We start from the raw sequence: 17298 nt of genomic DNA, 5'->3' as shown, positions 1-17298 counted from the left end.
ACCCACACTTCCTGTCATGAGCAACTGTGCCCCCCCCCCCCCCCCCCCCCCCGCCTCCTCGTCACATCCCTCCTCTTGCTCGCTCCGATATATCCGCATTCCCGAGGCAATGTCCAGTATGACAGAGGGCCGGCACTTCTGGTATGTGTCCTGTCCTGGTGGCCAATGGCACTGACCCAGGGGCATGTAATGCTTAGGAAATTAATAAAATGCTTTCCTATATAATGATTCGCAAAAACCATCCGTTCCTGATTAATTTATAGTGCATCTAACGTATGTGACAAACTGTTGATATACTATTGATTGTAGTTTGATATGTGACCATTACTCTGACAGACAGGACATTGCGGTACTCCCATAAATCGTCTTGCGGTGAGCTTTTCCCCTAACCCTAACCCTAACCCCTCTCTATCCTGGTTTAGCTTTCTCCCTTGTTGGCAGTGGCTAACCCCTGTAGTTGCTCTGTCTAAAGTACTAAAGCTTCTGTCATCTTCACCCCCACCTCAACCCCGACCTCGCCACTCACTCATACCGGCCCTCTGCAGTAGCGCAAACACGTGCCAGAGTGCAGTAGACTTGAGCTGTGCCTGTTACTTTGTCAATCTGCTGCTTGTTATCGCCAGTAATGTCTATCCCTTGAATACACCTGCACACACACTGATGAACATCCATGCACGCGCACACACACACATACACACACACGCTTGTATCTCTACATGCACACGGCACGGTCCACGCTAAATAACCCTGTGCTCTAAGCCACCCAACATTCTAAGTGAGAGGCTTTCTCAGGAGTGTAGCTTGCGATGCAGGTAAGGTACCTGGCGTCTGACCCTCTGTGATGTGGTGGCGACAGTGCTGTGGTTTGCGGACCGAGGATGGGGGGGGTGTGGGGTGGGGTGGGAGGGGGCTGTCCTGTCTCAAACAAACTGTTGTGCCTCTCTGGGGGAAGGGGGTTCTTACTGTGGTGATCACCTGCCCCAGATCAGCCTATTGTAGAGGAATGTGACCAATGTCAAGCTGATTTGCCCCGAGGCCTACAGTGTGCATCCCGTACTTCTGTGTTGTGTGTTTTAATGTCACCTTTGCGCCATGTTTGTGTAAAAGCTCAGTCATCCTAATCACACTGTTTTGGTTGTCACCCATGTATGGAGCAAACCAAAAGTAGCTGCATTTTCTCTGAGGTGGCTAGTTTGCTGGGGCAGGTCACTTGGCAGACATCTCCTTGGTCACAGATAAAACAGCCTGTGCTATATAGTGTTCGTGTTTGTGGGGGTTTTTTTGTGTAACTTTTTTCCTCCCATCCCCCTCTACTGTCCTAACCCTTCTTCATCCATTTCTCATTCCTTTTATTTTCCCCTCACTCTCCCCCCCCTCCCCCGAATCATCCTCCTCCCTCCCCCCACTCCTCCAATGCAGAGGCTGAAGGAGCTGAAGCAGAGGGAGTTTGCTCGCAACGTGTCGTCACGTTCGCGCAAGGATGAAAGGAAGCAGGAGAAGATGCTGCGCCGGCTGCACGAGCTGGCAGAGCAGCGCAAGCAGCAAAACCAGTAAGGATGCACTTACCCCCTGTGGTCGGGGTATTCCTGTCTATGCCAGGGGTGGCCAATCTTATCCGCAAAGGGCCGGTGTGTGTGCGGGTTTTCGCTGCGACTCCCTAATTCGATTACTAATTAGAGGACTGATTGGCTGAAGAGTCCTCACACCTGGGTTTGAACAGCTGACCTAAAGGTTACCCCAAAAACCTACACACACACCGACCCTTTGTGGATAAGATCGGCAACCCCTGGTCTATGCCAACGGATCAAAAGCTGCTGTATAGCACTGCAGCCATGCTAATCAGAAACTTAGTTTTTATTTTGTATAATTCCCTGTCTTTTTTTTTTCTTCTTTTCAGAACTCCTGGCAGTGGGCCAATGTTTAAAGCCACTACTGTAGCTGTAGATGGGGAAAACAGTGAGTCAGGGGTCCCTAATCCTGAGTGCACATCTGTTGCAGACAGTGTGCCAGAAGGGCTGTTAGGGGAAGACAAAGCGCTCTCCAGTTCTGGGCAGCTTACAAGTTCTGCGTCACCCAAGCAACCATCGATCAGCTTCACTCTGGGCAAGAAAAATTCTCCCGTGACTCCGGCAGTGGTGCTACCGAAACTCAGCGTGTCCTTCTCCTTAGCCAAAAAGGCACCGGTGAAGCTTGAGACTGCTGCTGCTGTGTTTGCTGACCAGGGGGAAGAGGAGGCCCTCGAGGAGGAGGGACAGGAGGAGGCCTTGGCCTCCAACAGGGAAAGCCCAAGCAATGGACCTCCTGAAGAACAACAGCAGCAGCAGGAGCAGCAGCAATCTGATGAGGGCGGATCTTTAGCCTCCACCCTTTCCAAGTTGAAGACGATGATGATGAAAAAAGAGGAGGGTTTATCCGGGCTGGAGCCCCAGTATTACCACTACGTGCCGCCAGCTCACTGTCGAGTCAAGCCCCACTTTCAGTTTCTGCTTTTCATGAAGGCCTCAGACCAAACTGGGATTCAAAAGCAAGAAGAGGCTGTTGAAACGAAGCTTGAGGACAAACAACCCAAAGCTACTGCTGGTAAGTCGGAGAAGCCAGACAAGTCTGAGACCCAGAAAGCCCCAGTGTCTGAGTCTCCAGCCAACCTGCCCAGTGTGAAGGTGGAGGCCCAAGGCATGGAGGACTTCCCTGAAAGCACTGTACCCAAGGAAGTCCCTACTGACTGTCTCCAAGGAGCCGCTGAATCCTCCCAAGGGCCCCGGCTCTCTACTGGTGCCTTCTTCTCTGTCCTAAGCAAGGATGACAGCACCGTATTGCAGTGGCCGTCAGAATTGCGGGAATTCACTCGCACACAGCCTTCGATATCCTATAGCTGCAATCCTCTCTACTTTGACTTCAAGCTGTCCCGCCACAAAGGGGCCCAGAGTGGGAAACAAGCTAAAACAATGAAGTCCGGTGTGGAGGACAGTGATGGATCCAAAGCAGTGACTAGCAAAATGGAGACAGCTGGGCCAAGTGCAGTCAAGAACGATGATACTTCCATGAAAGAAGAACCAACTGAGGGCGAGAAGGATGGGCAGTCGCAACCAAACAGTGCTGCTTCCATGAAGAAGAAGAAGAAAAAAAAGAAACATAAGAAACCTGGAAAGAGTTCTAAGCAAAAGGAAGAGGGGAAGGAAGTTATTGGAGAGGAAGCAGAAACTTCATGTCAAAAAGAAAAGAAGAAGAAACATAAATGTAAGAAGAGTAAGACCAAAAAGTCAGGTGAGGAAGAAGAGAAAGGCGGGAAGGATAAGGAGTCTGCTGAGGTACTGGTAGCTGGGGCAGTAGAGGGTACCGGGGCTAGGAAGCGGAAACGCCCCATCAAAGTAGAGGCACAGAGGCCTGGGTCGGGTGAGGGGGCAGTAGGGAAAGGTCCTGGGAAAACCACTTCCTCAGATGAGCTCAATGGTACCAAGAAGCAGAGATCAGATCCTGATGCTACATCCCCACATGCTACCAGCATGATTAGCACGTCCTCCACCTCGGTGCTGAAGTTGCCGAGCAGCCGGGAAAGGCGTGACAGTCGGCACCTTAGCAGTGAGAGTGACGAGGAGAGGCGCTCCTCATCCCCCCAGCGTTCTCGTCGCCACCGGTCCACCCCTCGACACCGCCGGCGCCACAGCGAGGATTCTGGACGCTCCCGGAGCCGCTCCTCTCGCCGAGGGGGGCGCCACAGCCGGTCCTCATCCAGCAGTTCGGATCAATCCTCGGATGGCGGCAGCCGCTCTAGTCGCCGTACCTATTCGGACAGCTACAGCGACTACAGCAATGAGGGTAGGGGGCACTCTAAGCACTCCTCTGACTCTGATTATGAACGACGGGGCAGCAGTCGGCGCCGGTCCGACCGTCATCGCTACTCCTCCTCCTCGTCGGCTGATTCGAGCCGCTCACGGAGCCGCAGCCGTCGGCGCCGTCGAGCCCGGCACAGCAGCTCACGGAGCTCCAGCAGCAGTAGCAGCAGGCGCTCCTGGAGGAGAAGCAGTTACAGTCGGAGCCACAGCTCCGCCAGCCGCTCCCCTTCCAGCAGGGGCTCTTCACGCCGACGCCGGGACAGCTCTCCTCTTCGGCGGGAATTCAACCGCTCCCGCATCTACCGCTCACAGTCGCCTCGCCATTCCCGTGCATCAGGGCACAAGAATCTCTCCCGGAACAGTATTCGTGGCACCTCCTCAACGCAGAGAGTCAGTGCTGCTGGGGGGTCCAGAGGTGGTAGTGGGGCTATTGCGCAGAGGAATTCCCTAACAGCCCGGCAACTGCTGGAGAATGTGCAGTCCCGCAAGGGCTTGGGTGATTCCGCAGCTAGAGCAAAAGCAGGCCTCAAGCTGAAAAATCCCCCACAGGGATATTTTGGACCCAAGCTCCCTCCATCCCTGGGGAGTAAGACCATGCTCCCATTATTTGGCAAGCTGCCAGCTGGCAAGAAGCCCCCACAACCCTCTATGCAGCAAGCAGAGGAGGCAGAGAAGAATGTTAGTAGTGAAAGTACAGAGGCCGGGGGAGACGTAGTCTTGGTGGAGCCTATTAGAGAGTTTCCTCCACCACCTCCTGTCCCTGTGTCAGCACCACAGAAACCCGAGGAGACTGTAGAGAGTGCTCTAACTGAGGAGGTCCAACATCCTAATACAGAAGAACAGGCATCCACTAGTATTCCATTGTTTGAGCAGAATTCTGGGCTGTTAGTCCAGCCATACCAGGGGGAACCTGTAGAGGAGGGAGCCACTTCCATGCTCGAGCCACAACATACACCCCAACAGCAGCAAGCCCTGTATCCGAGATACCCGCCTTCCTGCCTAGAGGAAGATATGGGTTTGGAGACTGAAGATGGTGACTCGTTGGCTCCCTTGGAGAGCCAGCCCATCACCTTCACTCCCGAGGAAATGGAGAAGTACAGCAAGCTGCAGCAGGCAGCCCAACAGCACATTCAGCAGCAACTGCTGGCCAAGCAGGTGAAGTCCTTCCCTCCTTCGGCCGTGGCCGTGGCTGCAGCAGCCCCTGCCGCTGCACTCCAGCCAATTCACATCCAGCAGCCTCCCGCTTCTGCCTCTTCTACCTCGATAACCACGGTGCAACATACACTCCTGCAGCACCATGCTGCTGCTGCGGCTGCTGCCATTGGCATTCATCCTCATGCCCCCCACCCTCACCCACACCAGCTGGCTCAAGTACACCACATCCCCCAGCATCACCTCACGCCTATCTCCTTGTCCCCACTTGGTCATTCCCTGGGACACACACTGGGCCACTCTCTGGGCCATGCCGGGCTCATTCCCGCCCACCCCACTGCCTTTCTCTCGGGCCAACCCATCCACATTATCCCGGCTTCAGCCTTGCACCACACCCCCTTGGCCCTTCATCATGTGCCCCATGCTGCCCTCTACCCAACACTCCTCACTCCCCGCCCTGCCACAGCGGCCGCCGCTGCCGCCCTGCAACTCCATCCCCTCCTGCATCCCATCTTCTCGGGACAAGACCTTCAGCACCCTCCAGGTCACGGGTCTTGAGAACTATGAGGTTTTTCACAGAAAAGGCTTTTGGCCGTCAGCCCTGGGGGGAGATGCATCCCTATGTCTCCCCTCATTTGTTTGCTTTCACTTTGATGTTTGGTCCAAAAATTGATCAGCCTGAAAAGGCAACTGAAGTGACCCAAAGCAGTCGGGTTCCCGATCTGGTCCTTGAGACTGAACCGGTTGTGTGGAAACACTGCAGCCCATTGCTGTTGAGTCAAGGATTGAGCTCACCAGAACCCTTGGTCTCTCTTCCCAGATGAATAAGGAGTTGAATGTGACAGATGTCAGTGCAGTACTGTTTGTGTCACCCTGCAAAGAGCCAGAGGATACTTTGTGGTCTTACAAGCTGCAAAATTTGCCTAACTCTGTTTCTTAGAATCACAGAGAGGCAGCAGTTGAAACCACCTATGCGGTCTGTTATGTATTGTATTGGGAAGGCAGTCCCCCTACCCAACAGCTGTCCCTGACTCAAACACCATTAGCGCTATCCTTTTTCAGTAATGAAATGGCACATCTGGAAAGATTTTATTGTTCCAAAACGTCATTGTTATTCCACCCTTCTCCCTTAGTTTCCTTTTATTCTGAAGCGAAGTGTTATTGCGGTTCTGGAAATGTAAAGGAGGAACTTAAAAATCTGTCTGAGGATATTTTGTATCAGGAACATGATCCACTCCTGGAAACTCAAATTGGCATGAAGAACTGAAAGTGCAAAGTACTGTGCTGTAGTCGTATTGCAGTTACAAATGAGGGAACCATGGCCCAGAACAAAGTACTAACCATGGTAGAGGGAATATATGGTTTTGTTCAAAAATGTAAATTGGGTGTTGGGAACTGCAGTGATATCTGGGCAGTTAATAACCAAGTTGAACTGACTTTCCTTATGCCACTAATCCTCTACTGTGAACATGCACAATGACACAGGAAAACATTTGTGTCAGCAGCCACATTATAGTGAATTGCACTGAAATCTCCACATTAACATGCTGCTTTGATAGCATGTAACAATATGATTGTAGTAATTGCATTTTTTAAATGTTGTTTTTAAATTATTTCGAGAATGACATTTGATTGAAAGAACGTGTGTATGTGTGTGACTGGGACATTAATGACACCATTATGCTGTAACACGTATTTTTTATAATGGTTCAGTGGTTAGAGAAGTTTATCTGATTCTGATAAATGCTGCCAGATTTGGGGGGGATCTTGTAAGCAAAATACCAGGATCACTAATGATGTGCTAATTGGCTGGATGATGGTAAAACTTGAAAAATTGCTTTGTGGTGGGGGGGTGACTGTCACCCTTCCCCATCCACCCAGATTCAGTCGTTATCGACTGTGCTGAACCTAGAGAGTGAGTCACTGATGGGTGAGCCCATTTGCCAGTAGGACAGCCCACCAGAAAGAACCACGTGGGTTTAACTGAGATGAACACAATGGAAGCAACATCACAAGGCTGTGTGTGTGTGTGTGTGTGTGTGTGTTAATAAACCTGTTAAAAATACTTGAGTATTTTTAATAAAAATATGTATGGTAATTCTGTGGCCTGGTCCTGTAATGTAATTTGTACACTTTGCAGTTTCAGTATTCCAGAAAGTTCCAGATTTATTTTCCCATTAGAATTTTCTGAACAGCACTCTCCTCGTATCTTGTTTGCTTAGCCGACACCACTGGACTGCTGAAAGGCCTCTGGGCCCCAGCCGTATGTCAGAGAAAATGCAGAGGTCACGGCCCTTAACTTTGACACACTGCGCATCTGAGACATCTGTGAAATGTTCCCCTCTGCGGAGTAGCGCCACAAACAGGCGGGTCGTCTTCTGCAGCGCAGAACCCACAATGAGGGTTCAAGTCACAAGTAGACACTGTGAGAAGCTGAGTGGCAGACGCAGACACGCATGCATTTGCCATCCCTGGGGCGTTTCACTTTTGATCGTCATCTGTTATACGTATAGTAACAGATCGGTTGATTTAATATCAATACACCTCCAATTTACACCTCACATTAACTCTTGGCCACTGTGGTTATGTTTCTACTGAATGAGATCAGTCTAATATTAGCATATTAACAGAAACCGTGAAAAAACCACTTAAGATGCATTCGGAGCTCCTGGTCAGATCCCGCAAGCTGGATCTGTAACTCTGTATAATTATTAATTAGGATAAAATGTGGAACCTGCCTGAAATTTGACATATTCTAGCCCTATTATTGTGTCTTTAAGTACGCCCTGTGATGGACTGGCATCCCATCTGGGGTGTTCCCGTCTGAGCTAAGCTCGATGTACCGTCCCCAACAACCCTGTACTGGATCAGCGGTTGGAAGCTGCATGGATGGGGTATAGCAATAGTAAATTCTTCGTTAGTTTGTTCAGTTTGCTTTCAGTTTCTTCATTTTTTCAGCATCCTTCCCAGAAGCAGAAACCGGATCTTCGACTTCGAGGATTTACCCCACCATGTGTTACAAGAAGCTTTGACTTACACAAGTTACTATAGGTAGCATTTATTGATCAAATTCAACAATAAAAAACAAACTATCAAAATATCAACACTTTAATATAATAAACTTGGTCTACACGCAAGGTTCTATATATTTATGAAATGTATGCGGTATTTTCATATAAATGTATTTATTTTAAACATTACATCACTCATGTACCTCCAACCTTAACTTCGATATTGATTTGTATGTCCATTTATATTTTAAGTATATTTTATAGTATAAAATGCTTATAGAAATAATATTTTGGGCAAAACATTACAAATTGATTTACGAGAAGTTAAAAAAAACCTGTTACACAAGGACACCACCTGAATGCGGATGTATGCGCAGAATGGAGAATATTATGCGCTGTGGCGTCATGTGGCTTTTGGCTAATTGTAACCCGAGAGATTCGCTTTGCAAAATATAAGACCTTGCAATCAACCCACTTGTTCGGGGTCTTGGTTGTGGCGGAAAAACAAACGACATAAAAGGGGGGAAAGGCCATTTGTAACGTCGCCCTCCCCACAGCTTCCCGAAAGTACACCTAACTGGAATCGTTCACACACCGAGACATCGCTTTAAGATTAAGGTGTGAGTTTCGAATTTGCTGGTCACGATGCTGACGAGCTTGACTTCTTGTGCATAAAAACACGCAATCATGCGAACCATCTCCACATAACAACGACATTACAACCTTATAAATTCATATGCATCACCTGGCTTAGCATAACGCTTTCCCAACTCAAACGTTAATATTTCGGAACATCTGCAAGAGACCGGAAAGCATAATTTAGGGTGGGGACAGGAAAATTACAACATCAGGAATCTTGCATTCTATTGGAAACCCCTGAAGCGGTCTCTCGAGTCCACCTCCCACAGAACGCGGTCGTGCTCGGTGATACGCCACAATTCTGAGTGGGCGGTGCTTCTCCCATTGAGGACCATCCGATTGGACGGGTTTTGCGAATGAGCGGATCTATGACGCGACACTCTGTGGCTCGTGAAAGACGCCATTTTGTCGGTAACGGTGAAGTAGAGTGCTAGAGAAAGATCGAGAAGCAACAGCTCTGAGGTAATTATAAATTGGCAGTTATCTGTATTACCTTAGTATAGGTAGGTTTTATCTTCCTGTGTTTTTATGTACTATATTTGGCCTCCACTGAGTTTTGTTTGACTGGATGTAGTCTGATATTGTTACTGACTCTTCTAGCGACACCCGAGAAGGGTTATGTGTGTACCTGATGACATTTACGGGATAGCCAGCTGTGTAGTCTTAAGCACTTTTTGGAACCTATAATGTTAAGCACGGTATAGTGGTTATATCTAACGTATATTTGGTGTATTTAACCTGCAGTTTGTTTGGTCAACACATTAAAAGTGACTGCAGGAGTGAAATGTAAGCTAGTCACGTTTGTTCTTTACGAGCCACTTGCGTAACTGATGATCTGAAGGCCAGGATAACGAAAACCCTTCATGTTGCGGCCCTACACATTAACTTGAACAAGAATCGAATAGTAATCAGGGTATCGTCATTGTTTATTTATTACCGTGTTGTAAGATATAGGTCGTCGGTCGCTCTCGATAGCTGGGAAATATGGTGTCACCATGAGTGTGGTGATGAAGCTTGTAGGATTTGAGGCCCAGTCCTTATAGCCATAGGCGAACTAACCTTCGCCTACAAAGTGCTAGTTAATTAACTTTATAACCATATAAATGAGAAGTACATCATCTTGGTTTACTTACATCGCCGGCTAAGCAAGCTGTCAGCATTAATTCTCTGAAAGTAACTTCACCTGACACCAGTAACAAGACCATATTAACAACCGAGTTTTTTTTATCCCAAGATTGTCTTGATTATGCCACGTATTTATGTTTTCTGGTTACCGATTTCTTTTGTGTTTTCCCTTATGATATATTTTAGGAGCCGCTGAACATCCTGTTTCATTTCCTTTTGGTGTTTGCTTCCTTGGGCCGAAGTTTGTCGTAGTCCAGGGGTCTTGAATGGTATACAGATGACCATATACACATTTAGTAGTCTAGGTTACTGTGCTTCTTTTCAGCAAGACAATAGCTGAGCTCAGGGCGCCTTAGTGGATACATATCAATGTCATGCTTTTCCACGGTTACCTAATGTTTACTGTAAATATGTCTTTCCTAAGGATTTCATTGTGTTTTCCCAAATGAGATGCACTGTTTTATTTGAATGTCTTTGGGGTTCCTGAGGTGATCTGATCTTTATTTGCATTAGCTCCTTAAGTGTGAAGTGTACCAGTGCATTGCAATATTTATTTTTTTTATAATTCTGACACACTTGTCCCTTGTAGATACTCTTTATTGGGTTGTGAAATATTATGTACTTTTAACACATCTTCTCCAGTGCCACTTTGCTCACATTAAACAGTTTTGAATGTTTGCCAAGTTGCCTGTTATAAAGGGGTTTGAAATTAAGGATACCAAGGAGAGGAATTTGAGGTGTTGAACTGGCAACCTAGTTACAAGTCTGGGTCTTTAATCTATATATTGCTGGCTTTATTGAATATAAGACCAAGTCACACTCTTATGTTGCATAATTCAGTAGAGTGATATTTCTGTGCTTACTTTGTAGAAATTATAGGTTTGGTAATTGTGATGTTCACTGCAGAGTTGAAGATGGAGAATGGTTAGTTTTGGTGACATACAATACTTGACATGGTGATGAATTCAGTGAATCTCAGGGAATAAGGGTATATTAGCCAGCATAAGAAACCTGAGCTATCGGAACGGTCAGGCCGTTAAATTGTCCTGTTTTCTTCCTGTTAGCATCAGGGTACTAACAGTTGTGTGTATTAAAGGTCAAAAAAATAGTTTTGACGACTTCACTGAAGTGTGACCATCATACTGGAGCAAAACATGCACAGCTCCTGTCTTTATTAGGTTATGTCAATAATTAATTTGTAGGGACCTCATTTATTCATGAGTGCCTGAATTGAGAACTCGAGTAATGATGCAGTTCCATATCAAAGATCACATTCTTAGAACCAGTTGACTATCCTGTTACTCATCAGCATTATAATTCATATTTGTTGGCTTGGGTGGTGATGATCTTTAGTGGGTGGGGGGATGTTACGAATATCTGTCGTCAGCGTTTAACATATATGACAAATTCATCACTAGACTCATCCAGTGAATTTAAATAGAAGCTAACCTGTTAATAATGTTTATTGGTTGAATCCTTAACAAAACATACATGGGGAAGAACAGCTTTAAATGGGTTTTTTTTTGTAATAGTTATTTTTAAATTTGGTAGATTCCCCCCCCCCCGTTCAGTCTGAAACTGATGGGTATTGTTGATGTTAATGTAGGATACAGTGGACTGCAAATATGGTACAACTTTCTGGCTTCTTTAGTTATTTTCAGTTGTGTATTAAATACTAATTTCTAAGTTAGAACTTTGATGACTGTCAGTTCTTTCACAGTTCTGCTTTTTCCACCCATACTGACAATGAAAGCTATATTTCAGTATAACTATCCAGTTTTTGAGTGGGTTAACTGTTTCAAGAAAACCTTTGTTGCGAATGTAAGAAATATGGTTTTAATTTATAAGTTGAATTCATCTGTAAATTGACCTGCTGATCTTATGCAATTTTGACTGGTTATTGTATGGGCAGCATATATGTATCTGGCATGTTAACTGTTGGATTTTTGTGTTCAGTTTTTATTCAGTAAATTTAACTTTACCTTGGCGTGCTGGCTTGGTTGTCTTTGTCTCTCTGGCTGTCTTGTAAATAATTCAGTCAGCTGGATTACTTTGCAGGTGTAGTTCATTCCACTTCATATTCACATCAGTTACTGGGAGATTTTTCTGACCATAGCTACTTAGTTGTGCCTTTCTCTTCCTCAGTAACATTGAGCAGTAGAAAGCAAGGGTTCTTTGATTACACTGAAAACCAAAATGGGTTCTTTAGTGTGAAATTATCTAAAGCAGTGATTGTGAAGTATGACTGATATCGACATCTTTAAGTAACACGGAGTATTGTAAAATGAGTTTCCCTGGAGAAGGAGCCATGTGATCTTAGTCAGCCAGATGATGGATTCCACCAGTGATGTGGTGATAAAATATTAGATCACATGATTAGAAAAGGACAGAAACGTCTTTCCAAAGGATGACAAATATTGGAACTGCTTGATGGTGTGTGTTTCATAATCCTGGGTCTACAAATGAACAAAGTATGTCTGACGGAGCATTGAAATGTCTGTGTGCTTGTCAGCAAGTTCTGAATTGAATGGTGCACTGAAACCTTGTGTCATGAGTTAAATATTATTTGTACGTGTTGGTTACCTAGCAGTACTGATATCAATTTCACCTTACCTGAATATGAACATGAATCTCTTGCGATGAAATGTTGATGGCCGGGTGACCTATTCCCAGGTTACTCCTATGTGTATGGGCCCTTCCAAACACTGGCCAGAGTTTAAAATGACTGAAGCATATCTAAAACAATTTAACTAGCTGGCACCTAGCATATGGAAAATACAGTCAATGTAAAATGGCTCTTTCCAGCTCTGAACATCCATTCATTCCAGTATGCAAAGTGTATTTCCAGGTACAACCTCTTTACCTGTTTTTGTTTTTGAAATGGTCTGTTGTGTAAAAGTGCTAAGATAACTTTGCTTGTTTAATTGCAGGTCAGCGGTCATAGTTGGCATGTTATACATCACTGACAAAACAGTGCATGGTTAGCGGCTTACACAGCCACTGGCACCCTTCAAAACAGATGATTGTAGCTAACAGGGATGTTTCAGTATTTAGGACAGCAGGTCTTTTGCTAACAGAAGATGACAACCTTTTATGAAGATGAATAGGCTAATTACCATTATGCACTACAAAACTAGTCTTAACTGTACAGTTACAATATTTCATGAAATGAACTGTTGTGACACAGAGTAACAGTTGATGCTATGCAGAGGAGGTCAAATTTAAGTCTAGGCTGCTAGCGGAAATCACGCCAACAATGACATTCCTAAAAAATATTCTCAGGGTATATGCTGAAGAACTTTGCAGAGAAATACATAAGTATGTATTCTGGCCAGGTTTGGCAGGGTAAAAAGATGTCCATGCAGGGAAACTGTGCTTGCTGGTATCAGATTTCAAAATTCAGCCAAGGGAAATGAATAAAGCAGCTCAAACTACAATTTCATTAGCATAATCTACTACTAAAATTTACTAGTTTGCCAGGAGTCTCCGCCTTGCTATTGCTAGATTTTATGGATATCATTTGGCAGAAAGAATGCTCTATGGACTGTCATGAATTAAAATTGATCTCTGTGAAAATCTGTGTACATGTATATGCATGCATTATGTTTAGGAAATCTAGTTATTGTGTTGGAATTTTCATAGATTACATCGTCACCTGTAGATACAAAGATTATTAAGACTGCAAACATGAAGGGGTTTGTATTGTCCTCTCTATGCACAAAAATGTTCTGAGCAATTTATAAATAGATCTGTACAAATCGTTTTATAACATGTATGGCAGCAGGGTTATGGCTGGCATGGTTACATTAATGCAAAACGAAGAGAACTCTCTTTCGGTTCCTCAGTCGTGATCTTCTGTTGTGTTTTCTAGATTGTTTCAAATTAATTTCCAGATGTATTTTCCGAATTCATAATGAAGTGTTTTTTAAACACAGATTTGTTTCACTTGATCATCAATGTTTCTAGACTGCAGAGGATTGTCAGTGAGGCATCGATCACTTCTTGACCTCTCAAGCTTGTGTCTATGCTCCTTTGAAAATTGACAACACTGTTTTCCTCCTCTCTGCCCTTACTGCAGCCTCATGACATTCAGATGGTTATGATGAATCTGCTTCATAGCAGATTGCAACTTTATGGGAGGAGAGCCCCTTAATTTTGGCTGATACAATTTCAGATTTATCATTGCTATACTGCAGTACCCAGTTAGACTGGTAACTGGGTTTATAGGACCATTGTGTTTGGTAATTTTATCACCTGCCTCAGTCCAAATTACATCAGACCCCTTTTTTGGGAAAGCATGCTCACCTAATTCTTTGTAATATGTGATATCTTTACCCATGGGAAATAGATTTAGAGTTTATTGAATTACACGTGCCACATAAGTCATAATATGGTCTCCGATCTTGAGGGTTGTTTAACGGAGCAGCAGTGAAACCATGAACTACGGTAATGGGAAATCAATCGAAGCAGTACTGTACCATGCATTCTTGTACAACTTATTTAAATTTGAGCTTAAAACGGCCAGAGTTTTCAGTGACTGGGTTCAGATCAACTTTGCATTTGCACAATTTGGTAGGAGCAGTGAGAAGCGGCTAATCGTATTTGGCTATATCTGTTTTACCAGATAACACAAGATGGGGAATGTTTTCGCCAACCTATTTAAAGGTCTCTTTGGGAAGAAAGAGATGAGAATCCTTATGGTGGGACTGGATGCAGCTGGGAAAACCACCATTCTGTATAAACTCAAACTGGGAGAGATCGTCACCACTATTCCCACCATTGGTAAGTTCTATTCCCGCCATTGGGCAATGCACCCCCCCTTCCCTTGTTCCCAGAAAAGTGCACAGTTTTCTTGCTGGCTTCTGGTTGCACTCTGCTGGTGTGTTGCAAAATGCAAACATGGCTTCATGAGTTTAAACAAATAAGTTGGATGTCCAGCAATGATATGGTGGTGACCAGTCATGTTCTTCCTCTTTACAGGGTTTAATGTAGAAACTGTAGAATACAAAAACATCAGCTTCACTGTCTGGGACGTCGGCGGTCAGGATAAAATCCGGCCTTTGTGGCGTCATTACTTCCAGAATACACAAGGTGAGACTTGTCGTTGTAAGTAGACTTAGTAGCTCTGAAGACCTGGAGTCCATCTTTTCACTCATTCCCTCCTCCTTTCAGGCCTGATCTTCGTTGTGGACAGTAATGACAGGGAGCGAGTGAATGAGGCAAGAGAGGAGCTGACAAGAATGTTGGCAGAGGATGAGCTGCGAGATGCCGTCTTACTGGTCTTTGCAAACAAACAGGTGAGCTTTTGGGTTCAAGCAACCCATTGGCATTTATTCTCACAGTCCCCCCTGTGTGCTGGTCCTCACTCCCAACCTCCCACCCTTCTTGTCAGGATCTTCCCAACGCCATGAACGCGGCAGAGATCACAGACAAGCTCGGCCTGCACTCGCTCCGCCACCGCAACTGGTACATCCAGGCTACTTGCGCCACTAGCGGAGATGGTCTCTACGAGGGCCTGGATTGGCTCTCCAATCAGCTGAAGAACCAGAAATGATCCATTCCGCTGTCTACACGACAGGGCAGCTCCAGTCACGGCCTTAATCCCCCCCCCCACCCCAAACCTCGTCTCTCATCCCTACAGTTTCCACCCCTCCCTCCCAGTTGGGCCCTGGCTGGCGTCGTCCCATGTATGTATCTGTAAGAGTGTGTGTGAGTGAGTCTGCGTGTCTGTCATCGGGGAGTGGGAGCAGCCCTGGCGTGCCTTACACACCTCCCGTAGAAAACACCCGTTTGACTCTCTGGGTCCTTGTTCAGAGAGCGGTGTGGCACAGCACGTGCCCATCCAGCCCACCTCATGACAGCGTGGTTTTCAGTAGGCAAAGGAAGGTCCAGGATGCGGAGCGTTGTCAGCTTCCAAAGAGCTCAAAAAGAAAACTGATTAAAAACCTGATATTCGTCACCAGTGGTAAAATGTTAAGTCCCACTTAAACGTCATGTTGTAACCTGTATCAGGTTGGAAGAAAGTCAATAAAGAGGTTTCCATCCTAGGTCCTCCTTTGCATTATTTGAAAATCATGCTGACCCCCTCCTTCATGAACAAGGCCCAATCAGTCATAGCTGAGGTTCTTAAAGGAACACTACCCATGCCATGAAGCACAAGCGAACACTGAGTAACATTTCCCCCACCGCCCCACCCCAGGTTTTTACTTGTATATTATTATATTGTCATGGCTTCTTTCATTCCTGTTATGTTAAAGGCCTGTTCAGTAAACAAATGAAATGAAATGCTGACAATTGGGCTGTTTGATGGAACACAGGGTTTGTGATGGTTGTATGAGTGTCCTTTCTCAAGGCATTTAGGCATTCCAAGAGTTTACTGACTTTTGAATTACTTTTCTGTATTTTTTTTTTTTTCCCCTAATTCCTATTTCATCTTTGGAGTTTGTGGTACACCACATGACTTTGCTGTGATTCAGAACCAAATCAAACTTGGCCTAGTATCTGGTCTATGGCAAGGAGGATCAGTCTGCTCTACACTAAAGGCACAAGGAATCATTTCAAAGAGTGCTCAGTTTGTCAAACTGAAAGACATTAATGCAAATAAGTCAGAGTGTAAACTTCAGAGTATTGCTGAGTTTAATGGGCCAGCAGCAGCATAATGGATCGTGGAGAAAGGCCTGATGCTTCTTGATGTCTGTGAGGCCTCTCATTCAGTAACGCTATCAGTATTTTTGTGCATTTTGCTATCGGCTGCAGCATGTTGAAAAGAGATGTGCTTTTCGTCCTCATGGGGGAGGTGTGCTTCATGGACCTGTCGAACAGCTGACTGAAGCTGACTGGGTGTGGGACCTGCAATAAAGTGGTGCTTGGTCATGCGGGAAGGCTGAAGCGTGGCCGTGCGCTTGCACCGTGAGGCTTTTAAGGTGTAGCTGCTCCCACTCGCTTTCTACCTTTTTCATTAGACCTTTGATTTTTTTTCCCCCCTGTATAGAATACCTGGGAGACAGGTGTACAGTTTCCAATGAATGCAGAGTAAGCTTGGATTGTTTAGGCACAAAGATAGTGTTTGAGAGCCGTCGTCAGCAAAGCAGGCAGTTGGGGTGCATCATGGGACCTGTATAGTTGCTATCCGGTTAGACATGCCTCAATAAGGACGACCGTTCATCCTGGTAATTCATTGCATTTGTACTGTGTTGGCATGCGTTGTCGGCTGCTGCTCCTACGATCCCGTTTTTAAGTGGGTCGTTGTACTGGTGAGCAACCCTTGTGTTTTCCTGTCGCCGGGGTTGTCAGTCAGTCATTCAAAGGGAGATCCCAATTCGTCACATGACGTGAACCTCTTAAAGGCCACTGTGGAAATGCCGTGTCGCTAATCGCTAATTACGGTCATATTCTGCACAGCGAAGGGACTATTTTAACGGTAGGGAAGCTGTTGAATGTCGGGAGGAGCGAAGCTTTCCGACGTGCGCGTGTTGAGCGAACACTGGAGTGACTGTCCCAGCGACCCTAGATACCCGGTGGCTGCAAGCAAGTGCATT

General features: G+C 45.7%; 2 protein-coding genes across 5 annotated transcripts in view; both read left to right on the top strand.

The window, feature by feature from the left end:
* Positions 1–7083, top strand: part of LOC111855915 (G patch domain-containing protein 8-like) — a 30131-nt gene extending 23048 nt beyond the window's left edge. For all 4 annotated transcript variants that reach the window (XM_023835409.2, XM_023835411.2, XM_023835410.2 and 1 more), the window contains exons 7-8: positions 1420–1550; positions 1898–7083. In XM_023835409.2, the coding sequence (XP_023691177.1) occupies positions 1420–1550; positions 1898–5543 (3777 nt within the window). In that variant the 3' untranslated portion in view covers positions 5544–7083. The remainder of the gene's footprint in view (positions 1–1419; positions 1551–1897) is intronic.
* Positions 7084–8964: 1881 nt separating this feature from the next.
* Positions 8965–16045, top strand: LOC111855997 (ADP-ribosylation factor 1-like). The gene is made up of 5 exons (XM_023835583.2): positions 8965–9097; positions 14385–14542; positions 14741–14851; positions 14933–15057; positions 15153–16045. Exons 2-5 carry the CDS (start codon positions 14395–14397, stop codon positions 15312–15314), a joined length of 546 nt encoding a protein of 181 aa, XP_023691351.1. The 5' UTR covers positions 8965–9097; positions 14385–14394; the 3' UTR covers positions 15315–16045.
* Positions 16046–17298: the final 1253 nt, after the last annotated feature.

Source organism: Paramormyrops kingsleyae, chromosome 22 (assembly GCF_048594095.1).
Source record: "Paramormyrops kingsleyae isolate MSU_618 chromosome 22, PKINGS_0.4, whole genome shotgun sequence".
Lineage (NCBI taxonomy): Eukaryota > Metazoa > Chordata > Actinopteri > Osteoglossiformes > Mormyridae > Paramormyrops > Paramormyrops kingsleyae.
This window is presented reverse-complemented; position numbering and strand designations above follow the sequence as displayed.

Coding starts and splice junctions, on each gene's coding strand:
- LOC111855997 (XM_023835583.2), top strand. CDS start 14,395: ATGGGGAATGTTTTCGCCAACCTATTTAAAGGTCTCTTTGGGAAGAAA. Junction 14,543..14,740: donor CACCACTATTCCCACCATTG/GTAAGTTCTATT, acceptor TCCTCTTTACAG/GGTTTAATGTAGAAACTGTA. Junction 14,852..14,932: donor TTACTTCCAGAATACACAAG/GTGAGACTTGTC, acceptor TCCTCCTTTCAG/GCCTGATCTTCGTTGTGGAC.